Source organism: Mandrillus leucophaeus, unplaced genomic scaffold (assembly GCF_000951045.1).
Source record: "Mandrillus leucophaeus isolate KB7577 unplaced genomic scaffold, Mleu.le_1.0 Scaffold1147, whole genome shotgun sequence".
Classification (NCBI taxonomy): Eukaryota; Metazoa; Chordata; class Mammalia; order Primates; family Cercopithecidae; genus Mandrillus; species Mandrillus leucophaeus.
The window spans coordinates 386,987-404,263 of record NW_012099732.1 but is presented as its reverse complement, the minus strand read 5'-3'; the positions used below and the strand labels follow the sequence as shown (position 1 = coordinate 404,263).

Here is a 17,277-nt window from a genome sequence, read left to right as displayed (position 1 = left end):
TGCCAATTTAGATCACCACTTAGTCCAGTATGTGTTTAAAATATATATGTGGTGGGCTGTGCCTTGGTAAGAGTTTCAGGAAGAATTGCTCATTCAAGAGCAGGCAACTCACTTGCTGATTGCCTTTGCCAGCAGATAATGACATCACTAGCTGGAATAATATCAAAGACATTCAGAAACTATGAATATAACATTACTTTTGAACTGTCAGATTTTAAAAATACAGCTGTTAGTAACAGAGACACAGAGTACAAGAGGAGAAATTTTCACACACATACACAATTGCCCTTTATATTTTTCTACACCAATTGTGGTGTTTATATAACAGTTAATATTAGGGAGTCTACAAATTTTGAAAATCAATCTTCCATAAATATGAAAGTACATAAAAATTCCATTATGCTAAGGTACTCTACCCTGTTGTTTACTGACAAAATGCTTGAGATCCTTTATTTAACACATATAATTTAAAATATATTCTTGCTGTTCCTGTTGTGTCTTAGATTCTTGGCAGCTATAACCGAGGAAATTTAAGCACTGAAAAATTTGTGGAGGAAATAAAATCAATTGCAAGCGAACCCACTGAAAAGCATTTCTTCAATGTCTCTGATGAATTGGCTCTAGTCACCATTGTTAAAACTCTGGGAGAAAGAATATTTGCCCTGGAAGGTATGTCTATTTATCTTATTGCTGCATGTTCTCTCTACAATTCAAAATCAATGTAACAGGATTTTTGTATTTATTCCTAACACATCAGTAATACATTTTTTTACTGTGTACAATAGCTAGCATGGAACAATGCTCTTTTATATAAATCTGTCATTGAGACAGCTGTTTCTCAGAACGCTGTGTCTGCTAGAGGCTCTCTTTGTAAGGGCACGGTAGGACAGTGCTGATGGGACAGCCGATGAAGACAATGGTCAATGTATATGTGCCAGGACAAAAATGTTTCCATGTGCTTTATTCCTTTTCTGTAACATAGATTTAGAAAATGAGGGTACTATCTCAGGTTTTGTTTTTTTTTTTTTTAATTGTTTCTTCGTTTCATATTGAGCTGCTACATACAAGAGTGCTCTTATGCAATAACTTCTTTGTTCATTTATTTTCTCTGTATTTTGCTCCTTGCCCAGTTTAAAGGTCTTCATGGAACTCTGCCTTAAAATCCATGGCAATGAAACATTGGTTCACTGTATTTGTCTAAATCATGTTACTTCTTTGCAGATTTTCCCTTGATTTTTCAATGGTGACTGGCTGTTAAGGATAACAAGTTATGGCATTCCCCATTCTGCCTTAGGTAGAGGATGTCAAGTAGCTAATTACTTTGGAACTAGATCTTTCCTTAAAAAATCTTCAGAATTGTTATGCCAGGCAAACTGGCAAAGCTTCTTTCGTCACATTCTTTGATGATCTCTAGTCTCAGGGAACATGCGCCTTTTCTCCAGCTAGGGAGAGAAACCACCAGAGAATTCTTTTCCCCTTAGGCTACATCCAAATCCGGTTGATCGTGTCCTTGTGAGGACACACTAAAAGACTGTTATTTCTGCATCTTAAAAGCAGAAATTTAAGAGCACCTTCTTGGTCTCCCTGATATGATTGATAATAGGAAACAGAAAGACAAAATGGGAATGAGATATAACTGAAGAAAGTGGACCATTTTGATTGAGCATCAAGGGACTGGGAAAATGCAGAAAAATGAGACTATGAAAATGTATAGAAAGGAAAGAAGATTATTTAGAGTTATGGCTTTCAAACTTTTTTTGAGTGTGACTCACAATAATAACTACATGTTGCTTTTTGACCCAGTGCACATAAATATATACATATAAAAATAAGGCAAAGTTTCACAAGATAATTCTTATTATATGTGATACACTGTGATGGCTTCTCATCTCTTCCATTCTGCCCTAATCTCTTTCAATGAAAAAAAAATGCTGGCTATACTCAGTCTGTTGATTTCATGACTGGGTCACAATCCGTACTTAGAACATTTGATTTAGAGGTGATAGGAATCTACTGCCCAGCCAGACTGAATTTCTCTGCCTCCCTTTTCCCCTGGCCTCTTTCCCCTGTGCCTTTAGAAACAGAACACTCTAATTGTTTATGAGTCTGGAGTTACAGCTGCTTCTGAAGAACTCGGCTGTCTTGTGCTCTGTGTACAAGTCATTTTTAAGTGGCTTTGGTCTCTCAACAGCTCTCCCCGTGTCATTTACCAATAAACCAGATTATGAACTTGGCTGGCCTTAAGGAAAATACATAAGGTCTTCCAACTCATTGTGTACTTTTATTTTTAATAACATGGGCTAAGATATGATAGAAACAATCTGTAAAAATAATTTTTTAAAAAAGTTACATAGTTATATTTTATAGTTCAAAAGAATACAGTGTCATTTCTAAATCTCCTCTTAAATAAGCAAGTAATCTAACACTGGCAAAAATGAAGCCTACATCAGCTGGGGGAGGGGGAGATCAATGATCTGAAATGACATTTCAGATTGTTTCTAATCTGACTACACCATGGGTTAAAGGTGACATGTTGAAGAGCCCAAACACTCCAAGAAGTCTCTATATTTAAATATGACATCATTTTATAAGGAACTTTACAGATTAAAAATGTCTTCTGTATCATCTTTGTTGCGACACTACACCAAAAGCAGTGTTTTGACTAGATTATTTCTTTTTTTTTTTTTTTCGTGAGATTTTTACTTTATTTCCTTGTTGCTTGGGAAATCTCCATTTCCTGTCAACATGTATCTTAAGATGACAAATAGCTGTGATTAAGAAATTTCTGCTTGTCAAGGACAGTGCCATCTATTGAGGCAAGTATGCCAAGGACTTGCCTAGTACATCAGAAAATGATCTACTGTCTCCATTTCCCATTGAGCATTGGGAGAAAATGCCAACATTTCTAACCAGAGGCTGCACAGTGGTTAGAGGGGCTGGCCCAAACACCCATGAACAGTCCAGGGAGGAGTTTGCAACAAGAAGCCCAGGAGAATATAGTGACCTCTTATCATGATGCCACTGCAGCAGGAAGAACTTCACATAGCTTCCTTCTGTCTGTTCTCAGCTGAAGACAGAATAGCAGCAGGGCAGGTGCTGGAAATAATGCAGGCTTCTGTTGCTGCATTCTTACCGATCTTGCAGATAAGTGAGAGAACCCCTGAAAGCATTGTGGACTGAAAATACATGTTTAAATTAAAGTTAAAGTGCATCTCAGTCATTTAAATTACAGGACAATTCGTACAAGAGATTAAAATGATATATTGGAATTATTGACTGCCCTATTTAATCTAGTCCTACAAAGGTAATTACTGATGTATTTGTTCACAATTTTATCCATGTAAATAACTAACAAATACAGTTACCTTCACAAATTTGATTATTCTCTTGCCTCAACGAAAGGGCAGACTGACTTTCTTAAGTGCTATTTTTAACTTATCTGCAAGACCAAATAAATCAGTAACCCCTAGTGCAAGCAAATAAATCAACATTCCATCAACTCCCTCAGGAAATTGTGGCTTTGGGTTTGTGAATATTTTGAGAATAATTTGAGAGTAGCAGACTGCCATAAAATGCTCTGAATTGTCTCTGCATTTCAGTAAAGAGCTTCAAAATGGCTACAGGATCTTTTAAATATACATGATTGAAAGGCATGTGGGCAGCCCTATCCAAAGACCCCTCCTGATCTGTGAGTGACACTTGCCAGCAGTGATTAGAGCAAATAAATGCATACTAAAATACCTAAACCCTTTACCACTCAATGAAACTCTGACAGGATCTATGGCCTGAATATGGGTGGAACTGATGGAGCTGAGAAACCTCCTCAAACATGTGAATGAAATTTTTTTCAGTCCCGTAACATATTAAGGGAATTTCTTGGCAGTGTTCCCAAGGCATGGATTTGGATAGGAATCTCCTCCTGTAGTACATCCAACTTAAACCATGTGGACCCAAAGCACCAGAGGATCCACAACATGCTACAGTATAAGAATGGAGATTTCTCAACCCCTCCAGCAAGGACAGGGCCGCTAATGAGCAAGAATTTGATACATGAGCCCTTTGACTATCTTTCTCTGTCTTCTACCCAGGCCTACCTAGAAATTTTGAGTTGAGAAATGTATGGCTGAAAATGCCCTAAAATGTTTGAAGTTCTGGTTGGTAAGACCACAAGTCCTACCAGGTATCTGTATTCTGCAAGTCAGTAGTGCATGAAAAGGCATTGTTACTTATTTACAGTGATATTTTCCTATGTTATAGCTACAGCTGACCAGTCAGCAGCTTCATTTGAAATGGAAATGTCTCAGACTGGCTTCAGTGCTCATTATTCACAGGTATGTTGACCAGTTTGTGGAAAATGAAATATATGTTTGCAAGACTTCCTTTCCCAAAACCAACATCTAGCCATCAGGACTGTAAGTGCAACGTGCAGTTCATAGCTTAAACAATTATGCAGGCTATGATGATGTTTGCTAATTCAAACAGGAAAATGTCATTTCACAAGCTTCTTATTAGAAAAACATGTTCTCTCACACAGCTTATTGTGTTGTATTAATAGTTGTGAATCAGACAGTGTGAGCTGTGCCTTGTAATTATGTATCTGTCTAAATGAAATAATTTAACATATTTGCTACAGATGTGGAAATTTTTCCACAGTGTCAAGGAATTCAACGGTCTTATTACAATTCCGTGTTCAAGACCTACGATTCTTGGCACCCAGAATAAAGTAGAAAGGCGAGATTTAAAAATATATCATTTGCAGGTAATGAAAGAAAAGGCATAATGGTCCTTGCAAAAGAATATGGACATTTTTATGTGCAATTTTACTGTATAACTTGGGCAAGTTATTTGTGCCTCGATTTCCTTTTCTGTAAAACAGGTATGGTAACAATAACATCTAGCCCATAGAGTTATCATGAGGATTATATGAGCTAATAAATGTGAAGCACTTTGAATGGTATATCTATACACATTGTTAATGGTGTTTAAGTGTTTCCCCTTATTATTTTTATTAAATATAATTATCTTATCCGTTTGCATGTAAGGACTGGGTCATGCTTGGAGCAGTAGGAGCCTATGATTGGAATGGAACAGTTGTCATGCAGAAGGCTAGTCAAATCATCATCCCTCGAAACACAACCTTTAACGTTGAGTCTACCAAAAAGAATGAACCGCTTGCTTCTTATTTAGGTAAGGCTTGGATATAATTATAAAAGAATTGTCTTACTTTTCAATTTTTTACCTTTAGCATTATTTGCTTATGTTTCTATAGGCTTGCAACCATATAGCAAGATTATTTCAATGAGTCGGGTATTTTTCAGAACCCATGCAAAGTTTCAGGCCTCGGAGCAGCTTTAGTTAGTCAAAATGACACACATGGAAGACATTGTTTGTTAGCAGGGCTATCTAATGCAGGGAATGGTTTTGGATGATATGTGCCCTTTCTGATATGTTCAGTTTCTCTGTATCTGGTATCAATTTTAACTTCAAGAAGAGCTTTGAACCTGTGGACAAGAAATGAGAGTAGAAAAGGAAACCTCAACTTCTCCTATATCCTGAAAACCAAACTCGCGTATTGTCTTAAATGTCTCCTATCATTAATTTCTCTCTATGGGTCCTAATTTTGGAAAAGAAAAATGTATTTTGTCATGTAACTTCTTCTTTAATAGCTCCATTCACAATCAGACAAATATTGAATGTAAACCCAGTGATGTAACATGATCCTGTTTCCCAGTGTCTTGCCAGAAATGAGGAGGTATATGTCTGGTACCACTTTATTTGGGATCTATACCAAGCTGAGCAATGCCTAGGGGATGCCAGGGAACTCTCCCATCACTGAACAAAGATCTCTGTGAACGATTGGGAGGACCTAGAATAGAAAGGACCATCAGGATATGGATTCCCAGCTCTTACTCACTCAGCAAATATTTGGAGGCTCCTCTTTTGCCCCAGGCATTGATCTTAGTACTGGGGATGCAGTGATAAAGAAAAAGAATACCTTGGCCTGGAAGCATTCAGTTTCACATGTTAGCATTCCTCTCTGGGATGTTTCTGTCCCAGAGGCAAGTCTTTTTCTCTCTGTCCCAGTTGCTTTCTATTTTACCAGGAAGGTGGCAGGTCTTTACTGCGGTGTTTATACATCTCCTTATTTAAGGACACCGATTAAAGCTGTAGGGGCAGCAGGACTTAAGAAGAATAAAAGGACTATAGTTTTAGATGACTAAAAATGTAATAGTCAACAGCAGCTACACTGTGACTGCTAAAATCTCTTAAGACATGTAGAACTGCATGAATGAAAGTCTACTCTGTTTCTCATAGAAATCCTATTACATTCCACTCTGGTCAGCCGACAGCTAGAGTATCTTATTGTTCTAAGTATCACATGCTAGAGGGAGAAAATGATAAACTAGGATGTGCCAGTAAAAGATTACATAGAGAAGTTAGCTCCAGAAGCAATTCCTTGCTACAAGTCTCACTCTCTCCAAAACTTAAAGAAATTGAAGGTTAGAAAACAAAGTGTGCATTGCATGTCTTTTAAGTATTTGGAGGATTGTGATATAAAATATAGGGGTTAGGCTTAAAATTCATTTCAAATTTCAGCATTAAAAGAGATCCTATGGAGCATGTAGTCTTAATTTCCAATTGAGAAACTGAGAGATAGAACAATTGTGTCCCAGCTGCCTATGACAGGTGTGAAACCACAATTGAGACTTCCTGATTCTTATGTCAGTGTTCATATCACGATATTGAAATAACTGATTCTGGGTTGATTAAGAAAGCACCGCACAAATACTGAGTACCAGCAATGTGTCAAATACTGAGTTTATAGAGAATAAGAAGATAGATGAGGCAGGTCAATTCCTACATTCATAAATCTTACTTTTTTGGGTGAGAGACAATAATAGAACAAGCAATCACTATCAGCATGATATGTGCTATGACACAGAATATCTAAAAAAAGAGGGCTGGGGATTAGATTAGATATCTTCTAAAAGTTCGCTACATCCTAAGGTTCTATGAGACTGTTTACGTGAAATACCTTGGAATCAAGAACCAGCTTAACCTGAGGCTTCTTTGTATTCTATGTAGAATAAATATAGAACATTTATCTTCCTATATAATGGATGACATATAAATTAGTAAAACTCCTTATGAAAGGCATTTGACAGTGTGTTTACAGAGCTATAAAAATGTTCATACCACATTTATACAGAAATTTCACTTCTGTGGACCTAACCTAAGGAAAAAAATCCAATATTTAAGAATGCCAAGTGAACAGTTATTTCCACTGTGTTATTATTTATGGTATTGAGGGAAATGCCATTATCCTAAATGCCCCAAAATATGCAGATAGTTAAGTAAATAGCAAATCCACTTAACAAATATTGTACACTCATAAAAATAAAAATTATAAAGCTGCTGATACTAAAGACTTGAAGCAGTTATGGTACAAGATGTACAATTAGCGATAGCCATGAGGTCATAGAGACTTGAGTTTGTTTTCTGATTCTGCCTCTGGCTATGGCTTTAGGGAAATTACTTTCCCGCTGAAAGCCTCAATCTTACTATTTCTAAACTGGAAATAATTACACCATATATATCATTTGGATTGTTAGATTAAGTAATGACTGTATTTAGTACTGTGCCTGACACACAGTTAACAATCAATGGGTGTTGTCTATTATTTTATTATGTAAATGTTATTTTGTATTTTTTATTATGTAATGTTATATAATAAACATTCCTCCTATTAGTATTGTGGTAGGCAGAATAATGATCCCCAAAGATGTCCATGTGCTAATCCCTGGACCCATGAATAGGTTACTTTGCATGGCAAAAGGGACTTTTCAGATATGATGAAATTAAGGAAAAGATGGGAAGATTATCCTCAGATATCTGGCTGGACCTGATATAATCAAGCATTCTAAAAATCAGAGAACCTCTCCTGGATGTGGCCAGAGGGAGACAGAACTATGGGAGAATGGTCAGACAGATGCAATGTTGTTGGCTTTAAAGATGGAGGGGGGCCACAAGCCAAAAACTATGGATGGCTCCAGTGCTACAAAGGGCAAGAAAATGGATTCTCCTTGATAGGCTCCCGAAAGGAACACTGACCTGCCAATAACCTGATGTTTAGTCCAGGAAGCTCTATGCCAGACTTCTAATATACAGAATTGTAAGATAATAAGTTATGATGCTTTAAGCCACCAAGTTTTTAGTAATTTGTTACAGCAGCAATAGAAAACTCATACATAATACAAAATAATAATAGTAGCTGACATTAGTACTATTACTAGTAAATATTGAGTATTTACAAAATTAAAGACACTGTGTGAAGCCCACAAAGATGTGTATGATATTGTTGCCACTCTTAGGAAGCCCACATATTTTAATTGATAGCACTGTAGTTTTTGGTATTCTTCATTGTATGTGATTAAATTCCTTTAAAATAAGTAAACTTTTAAGAATCCTAAGTTTGTCATTCCCAAAAAGCTTTGGTTAAACGTTGCTTAAAGCAGACTTGGATAATTCAACTTAAAGATGGCACTGTAAGTGAGAAAATATTAAAAGAATCATTTCTGACCACAGTATTTATAATATATGACTTCTCTCTGTCCAAAAAGGAAATTTTTGGATATGTTTTCTACAGTGTGCTGAGATTTCCTTTTCTGTTTCAGAAATTATTTCATTAGCTTACTCACAAGTGAGGGTATATGACATTTTGCCAACATAAAGTCTAATACATGTAGGATTTCTTTCAAAATAGAAAAGCATCCAAAAGGCAGGACAAATACCTTGTTTTTTTTTTTTTCACCCAAAATAATATTCTAAATCTGAAATGAAGTTTTCAAAATGTTTCCTTGTGGGGGTCACAAATTGAGAAGACACTGAATGTATTTTTTCGTAAATCTGTATGGATTGCAAGTTGTAAGACTATGAAAAATCTTATGAAGGAAGCAGAGAGGCAGAGGCTCTATTAGAAAAATCCCGTGCTTATCCATAATGATCAGTTAGCTGTCAAACATCTGTCTCAGGACATAATCGTACCCCTATCTTTCTATTACCCAAACTGCCTTATGCCAATACGCATTGCAAGTGGATTTAGTGGTGAGAATACAGCTGGGATTATGTTCCCCCGCTTCCTCCACCCACAGTTTGCTGAATTCTATTCCTGCCAACAGCTTCCAAAGGAGAAGGAAAGATCTGAGGCAATGTCTTGGCATCAAGACAGATCATACCTGTTTCCCATTACCTCACTAGATCCTGGCCCTTTACCCCAGAAGTGAATTATGAGAACTGACAGAATTCATTCTTCATAAATTCATGCAAAGGGCTATGCCACCCATTTTGGCCTTTTCTTCCTCTTTTTTTTCTCTTAATTTGAGTCAGAGTTTCTCTCTTATTGCCCAGGCTGGAGTGCAGTGGCACGATTTCTGCTCATTGCAACCTCCACCTCCTGCATTCAAGTGATTCTCCTGCCTCAGCCTCCCGAGTAACTGGGATTACAGGCACCCGCCACCATCCCCTGGCTAAGTTTTTGTATTTTTGGTAGAGACCGGGTTTCATCACGTTGGCCAGACTGGTCTCAAACTCCTGACCTCAGGTGATCCAGTAGCCTCAGCCTCCAAAAGTTCTGGGATTACAGGCGCGAGCCACCGCGCCCAGCCCTTTTTGTCCATCTTATTCTTTTCTTTTTCAGGAAACACTATTAAGCTTAAATATTTATAATTATTTTCCTTCTACTAAATTTAGGCTTTACTTGGCTCTGGCTCTCTTTTTCTTTACTTCCTTCTTGTCTTTAGACACCCAAGCCTCAATTAGTAACTATGCTAACTGTCCCTGAGATTATTTCAACTAATATTTTTATTTATGAAGTATAAGTCATCAAAGAGAGTTAACTAAATAATCTCACAACTCCTAGCCTCAAACAAAATTTTCAACTTATTTTTAAAAGAGGCCTTTTATCAAGTTACATTCACAGCTCTGCAAATTACACACATACACGTACTAACACTCTCATTCTACTCCCTTCTTTATGGTTCTTAGTAGAGTGGCATGAAATAAAATGGCCTTCGTTTTGCACATTCTTCGTTTCCATTTTATGTATGTATAAACATGGCCTGAAAGATTCATTTTATAAACATATAACACATTACATGTTTGAAAAAATATTTTAGATTCTATTATGCATAATAATAAAAAAACCCTCAAAGAAAGATGAAGGAATGAGAATGTGAGGAATATTCATAAAGGATAATATGCGTGCATAACTGTGCTCCTTTAGCACTTGTAAGAATAAACATATTGTATAAAAACTTTTTTTCCTTTTTAACACTTTTGGAAGAAAGTCAAACTTACTTTATGGTAAAAGACTTGGTAAGTGAGTTAGAAAATGATATTTTTCTCGGCGAGAAGTGCTATTCTGTGGCATTTTGAAAAATAATCTGACTTCTACTGCACTGAAGAAATCTGGTTATTAGAAGAGTTAATCCTTTTATAAAATCAAAATCTGCATGTGATAATTTTATTCATTGATGTCGCTGTGTTCTCAAAACACAAAGAACAAATCTGATTTTTCACTCAAAAATTAATCTTAAAGACACAATTTATGCTCTTCCTGTAAGCAGCCTGAGATGATCTCTTAAAATGGTTTACTATTCACGTGACCCAGAACAACCCAAAAAATTATGCAAATCAAGAAATTCAAATCTTCATGTTCACTTTAAGAACATCCATGAAAATACCCAGGCAATCAGGGGTGTGTATATCTGAAAAGCCAGCAAGTATCTGAAAGATGTGACTTTCCAGAAGCAGTGTGTGCCGTTCCATCATTGCAATGGTGGAGTTGGTAGATGTGCCCGAAGCCAAACAGTGGAGCTGGACAGAGGGTTTATGGCCCCAAAAGAGTGCTGAAAATTTGTTGCACATGCTTAAAAATATAAAAAACAGTGCTGATCTTAAAGGTTTGTATGTAGATTCTCTTGATCATTGTGTACATCTAGGTGGGCGAAGCACCCAAGATGCACTGGCTCTACTTACAGGGCTCATGGTCAGATTAACCCACATGTGACCTCCACCCCCACTGTCGTACCCACCGCACTGAGATGATGCTTACTGAAATAGAACAGATTTTTCTAAACCAGAGGAGGAGGTTGCGCAGAAGAAGAAGGTATTCCAGAAGAAACTGAAGAAACAAAATTAATGACCCAGGAATAACTTCAATATAAAATATATGCAAATAAAATCAAAAGTAGAAAAAAAGACAATTCAAAATTTTAAAGAGCATGGAAGCTCAATTAAAAAGAGGAAAGATCAGATATGTGAAAAACGATTCAAGCTCTCTGTTGAATAAAGTCACATTAAAATCACAGCAAGGTACTGTTGTTAGACAATGTTTAACACCTATTAAAACATACACAAATTTAAATAATAGTGATAATACACAAAGCCTGGGACAGTTTCATGAAATTATCTTTCATATGGCTGTTCATAGAACAAAGTAGTACAAATTTTCTGGAAACAATTTTCTAGACACTATAAGAATCATTAAAAACTTGATCCAGTGACCTATTCCTTAAAATTTACTGTCAAAAAATCCAGAAGAGGGACAAATTTAAATGCACCAAGGTGTCTTTGAAATCTTAAGTGTAATACCAAAAATATTAAAACCACCTGAATTCTAGTGTTTTATCGGGAAATGCTCATGTAATGTAAATGTAATGTCTTTATGCTTTAACCAAGAGAAATCATCTTCAATTATTTAAAATTACAATTTAAAAAGCTAGTAGCAGCACAGAAAAAGTTTACATTTTCTCTGATCCAATTATATAAAAAGTATTAAATTCTGTAGTGCAGACACATATATCCAAATGAAATACAATTGATTTATTACAAAATGGGGTGGGGATGTGCAATGTTTTTGTGTGTGTCATCATTGTTGTATCATTTGTGATTTTAAATAATGAAAAACTCAGACTGGGGGTAAATAGATTCTCCAGAGAAAGCAATTGTGGTAGATAGTGAGCACATTAAAAGCCTCCACCAGAACAAATTCTTACATGCACTGAAGAAAAAATATTATTTTCAAAATATAACCATATAAAAATGATTCTCTTGGTCATTTAGAAAGAGTTTTAATTTATTACATGAAGACTTCAAGGGTCCAGGTGGTATATCTGGAATCTTTCTTTTGTTAGGTTACACTGTAAACTCTGCTACTGCTTCTTCTGGAGATGTGCTCTATATTGCTGGACAGCCTCGGTACAATCATACAGGCCAGGTCATTATCTACAGGATGGAAGATGGAAACATCAAAATTCTCCAGACACTCAGTGGAGAACAGGTAAACTTGAAAAATATTGTTTTATTTAAACTAATCTATTCATACTCTATGTATGTTTACTGTCTATTGTCCTAAACTTTTAAAAATGTGTTATCCACATATTCAGTAAAAACTGGGAACAGGGCCCCATGTTAGGTTCTTTGGAAGGATGTATAGTGTCTGTATCTTTCTCTTCATGTTGGATGGGGGTGGAGGTAAGATGTATAATAGGCTGGGCACGGTGGCTCACACCTATAATCCCAGCACTTTGGGAGGCTGAGGCGGGCAGATTACCTGAGGTCAGGAGTTTGAGACCAGCCTGACCAACATGGAGAAACCAAACTCTACTAAACAGCCTGACCAACATGGAGAAAAAAACTCTACTAAAAATACAAAGTTAGCCGGGCGTGGTGGCACTTGCCTGTAATCCCAGTTACTAGGGAGGCTGAGGTAGGAGAATCGCTTGAACCTGGAAGGTGGAGGTTGCCGTGAGCCGAGATCGTGCCACTGCACTCCAGCCTGAGCAACAAGAGTGGAACCCAATCTCAGGAAAAAAAAAAAAAAGATGTATAATAGATGTAGATACAGACATATGAATACATACACAAGAAAAGAGATCCAAACCATTAAGAGGTACGAAATTACCAGTGGCCCAGACAATACAGTCAGAATATGATGAGATTGCTTTAAGCTAGGATTGGTGCAGAAAAGCTTCTTAGAAGATGAAATTTGGGCTGAATCTACAAGGGATGATAGAATATAGATAGGTAGGAAGAGCAGTGAAAGAGAAAGTTAAAAAGATAACATGGACTCATATTATGTGAGGTTTTGAATGGCAAATTAAGAGCTTGGATTTTATCCTGGAGGTAATGGGAAATTGGCTGTAATATTTAAAATTGGAAAATTCTTATTAGGTGGTATTGAATATTAAAAGAAATTTGGGAAATTATACATGAAATAACATTTATATATGTATATATATAAAATGAAAGACACATCATAAATATGCAAACATTTACACACACGCACACACACACACACACACACATACATATTAACTGAAAGAAAGATCTAACCATGCTTTTCGTTGTTGTTATTTTTGAATTGTGATAGCTCAGGGAACTTCTATCTCTAAAAAGTTTTCTGTATTTTTCAACAGTTCTACAAGGAGGATTTATTAACTTTATTCCACAGTCCTTTTACAGAGGGTGGGAGAGGGGTTCTTCTTAGTCTTCACTAAATATTCCAACTCTCTAGACTAGAGGGGCAGGGCCGCATCAGCCCTGCTGTTCTGCAGGAGTCCGAGCTGCAGCCCAGCGCAGCAGTAAAGCTCAGGTGCAGGGATACTCACATTAGTCACGCCCACAGACTGCACTGGCTTTCTAGCCCCATGCCCCGCAGGAGCAGTATCTTTTATGACAGCACCATAGACATAGCTTCCAGGGTCTCTACAAAGGGCAGGCTGGCTACAAGAGTAATTGCACTCTGGGAAGTCAAAACTGTGTCATCTTCATCAGGTCCTTATAAATGATTTATAGTTCCACACAGCCCGAATACAATATCCCAATAAGAGGTTATTTTTACTCCATCAGGGGTAAAAGCAACAGCTTAGCCTTTGTGGTAAAGTTGAAATCCCAAACTCAGCAGATTCCCAGGGCAACAGAGTTAGAGTAACTAAAGGTCAGATCCTCATGTATCAGGTGAAAGGGTTTTATTAACTCTTTGCCCACATTTATACTCGGAAAATGCATAACAGTTAGAGTAAGGCTATTGTTATAGCTCAAACTGGAGATAAGAAGAACGTAAAATAAGATGTCAGCAGTAAAAATGGAAAAGGAAGGGGCTTGACAGATATCAATAAGAAGAAATTGACAATAGTAAAATGAAGCATTTTAGATGACATCTTAGATCCATTATCACCCCATTAATTGTCTACAAGACAGAAAGTGTCAAATTTTATGAAAATTTACATATGAAAGTTGAGGAGAGTATCATGAATGATTTAAATCATGAATGACTTCAGTTTCAGCCTGGGAATCTGAAAGAAAGGTGGCTCCATGATTAGAATGTCAACACCTCAAGCAATTTAGGTATTTTTAACAGTGACGTTTGGCTTTTAGACATGTTCCTTGTAACAGTAAGCACAAATTCAGATATTTGCATGTGCCAGTAAAGTAAAATCAAAATAGGTAAAGTCAATGAGTAAAGCTGCTGGGTGAAAAAACACAGGAAGTGGTGGGAATCATGGCCCTGGGCAGCTTGTAAAATTCCACCGAGCTCCAGTTGACCGTTGCCATGTGGGAAGGAAAACCCAGTGTTGCAAGATCTTCTAATTTATTTATATTTATAATTAATTCAACTTCTAAAAAGACCTCTTAAGCCCCTCAAAAACCTGTGAGAAAAGTGCACTCAAAAGGCAGTGTCTTTTGCCCACATGCCTAGGAGCGATGTCTAGAAATGTAGAACTGAAGCCTTGAGAAGGAAGACAGAATGATATTTGCAATTGCCTTAGTAGAAATGTTTAAGAAGGATTGGTTATCTAGGGTAAGAGAATGGAAAAAAGCTACAGGTCTGAGCTTTAGAAGAGGCCAAAATTCAGAAAATGGGAGTGGGGGAAGAAGCCAGTAAATATGAAAGAGTGTCTATGCCACAGGGGCAGAAGCAAGATTGTAAGAGTAAAATCACAGAAGCCACTACAGGGAGATGTACAATAAGATAATTATTAAGAGCATCAAATATTAAACATAGAATAATATTTGAAAAACTTGTTTAAGCATTTAGGTAATGAAGTGTAAGTTCTCTGCTTTTGTCTAAATAGAGAAAACATATTGCTACAAGGGATGATCCCCCTGCAATCCTTCCATATTTTTCTATATCCCATAGCTGCTGGGATAACACTTAATCATTTAATTGAGAAGACAATCTTCCAAGACTATGAGGTGAAATATGCCACACCAGTATTCCAGGACAACTCAGTTCCTTATAATGTATTTAAACATATATGCAACCATTACAGAATGCATTCTACTGCTTATCTAATTTTATTTCCTTAAAAAATCACTATAGTATTACTGACCTTTTCTGATTTGTGGAGAAGAAAGAGAGGTTAGAGTGAAATCTAAAGAAATTCATTTTGTTACTGTCAAGCAATGAAATCTGTAACAGCTGTTCATCCTCAAAGATGGAACCGACTAATATTCTTTATCCTCATGAAAGAGCCAATAAATAACTTTCAGGGAGCATCAATTTCTATCTTTCATTTCCTTTGCCAACTAGCTCCTCTACTAGATTGCTAGAAGTAAAACAAATGTAGATTTCAGCTTCCTTGAGAATTTCCGATGTTCATTGGGCTGTTTTGTTTCATTTTGTGTCCTAGATTGGTTCCTACTTTGGCAGTATTTTAACAACAATTGACATTGACAAGGATTCTAATACTGACATTCTTCTAGTTGGAGCCCCTATGTACATGGGAACGGAGAAAGAGGAGCAAGGAAAAGTGTATGTGTATGCTCTCAATCAGGTAATGGTGTCTGAGTTTGGTAGAAATCCAGTAAAATCTCTTCCTTCTCTTCATTTTTGAATAATAGGTTCTACTTTTTCACTCACTTTGAAAAAACAGAGCAAAGAAGCTATCAGGATTTATTCACTCCACCAACCCCTCAGTTTTGAAATGACCATTTATAATTCTAATAAAGTAGCTCCAACCCTTAGATATTTTCTGCTTGGAAATGTGAATTATGTTTAACACTGTATAGGATAAAGGAGGTAAATATAAATCTCACTAAACTGTTAAATAAACCCACAAGGCTTATTTAGGCTGGGAGGCTTATCAGCTCTGGCTTGGAGATGGATAATAACCTCAGCAGTTAAATCGGATAGGGTTGAGGGGGAGAAGTCATGAGTTTCAAGGCAGCGACACTGCAGACTTCCAGGAAATACTTCACTGGGCTGGAGTGAGATTTTGTCTTCCATGCCTGACTTTAGACATCATTTTTTAAGTTAAATAATTTTTAATTTCTTCATTAGAAGAATGTTTTGCTCTTTACAGCAAAGCCAGTGTTTATTTAGCATTTCCAAATATGTACATTCTCTCCTAAATTGATTATTTTAAATAATAAAGCATATATCTTTCTTCCTATCATTTTTTTGGCTCCCTCCTGTCAACTTTTTTTGTCCCAGGCTGTTTTGTTCTTTTTCCAAGAAAGTGTATTCTTGATCACCTTTGCTAGTACTTTCTGTCTGGGATTTTTTTTTTTTCTTCCACCCTAGGCAGCTTTAGAGAAAGTTTCCTTTTAAAGCAGAATAAATTTTCACTTTGCACAATATTGGGTGAAGAGAGGATAGTGGTACAAATTAAGGATTTAAATATTATTTGGCCTGAAAAAGATGCTCTGAATTATATACTCACTCAATTGCATTAAAGAGAGATTCCATTAAAGTATGTCTCCCACACTTCTACAATCTGCTCTTTGGAATCCCTAACTTTGCTCTCAGATAGGTACAATTTTAAAGAAATTTTACCACCCTTACCACTAATGTACAAATGGCTGTTAATAGCACTGATTTAGTGTACTTTAAAAATTTTACTCTGCTGTAGTAATGATGGAAATCTGTAAATATCCTGTTTATCTTTCTTCCAGACAAGGTTTGAATATCAAATGAGCCTGGAACCTACTAAGCAGACGTGCTGTTCATCTCGGCAGCACAATTCATGCACAAAAGAAAACAAAAATGAGCCATGCGGGGCTCGTTTTGGAACTGCTATTGCTGCTGTAAAAGACCTCAATCTTGATGGATTTAATGACATCGTGATAGGAGCTCCGCTGGAAGATGATCACGGGGGAGCTGTGTACATTTATCATGGAAGTGGCAAGACGATAAGGAAAGAGTATGCACAAGTAAGAGTTGAAACCTACAGATTCCCACCCTTCAGTGATAAGTCAGTTCGATGCCAGGCA

At 36.7% G+C, this 17,277-nt stretch overlaps 1 protein-coding gene across 1 annotated transcript in view; it reads left to right on the top strand.

The window, feature by feature from the left end:
- Window positions 1-17,277, top strand: part of ITGA1 (integrin, alpha 1) — a 176,535-nt gene that overhangs the window by 106,082 nt on the left and 53,176 nt on the right. The window contains exons 9-14 of the mRNA XM_011997663.1: window positions 504-669; window positions 4,258-4,331; window positions 5,043-5,187; window positions 12,195-12,340; window positions 15,696-15,839; window positions 16,960-17,217. Of these exons, the coding sequence (XP_011853053.1) occupies window positions 504-669; window positions 4,258-4,331; window positions 5,043-5,187; window positions 12,195-12,340; window positions 15,696-15,839; window positions 16,960-17,217 (933 nt within the window). The remainder of the gene's footprint in view (window positions 1-503; window positions 670-4,257; window positions 4,332-5,042; window positions 5,188-12,194; window positions 12,341-15,695; window positions 15,840-16,959; window positions 17,218-17,277) is intronic.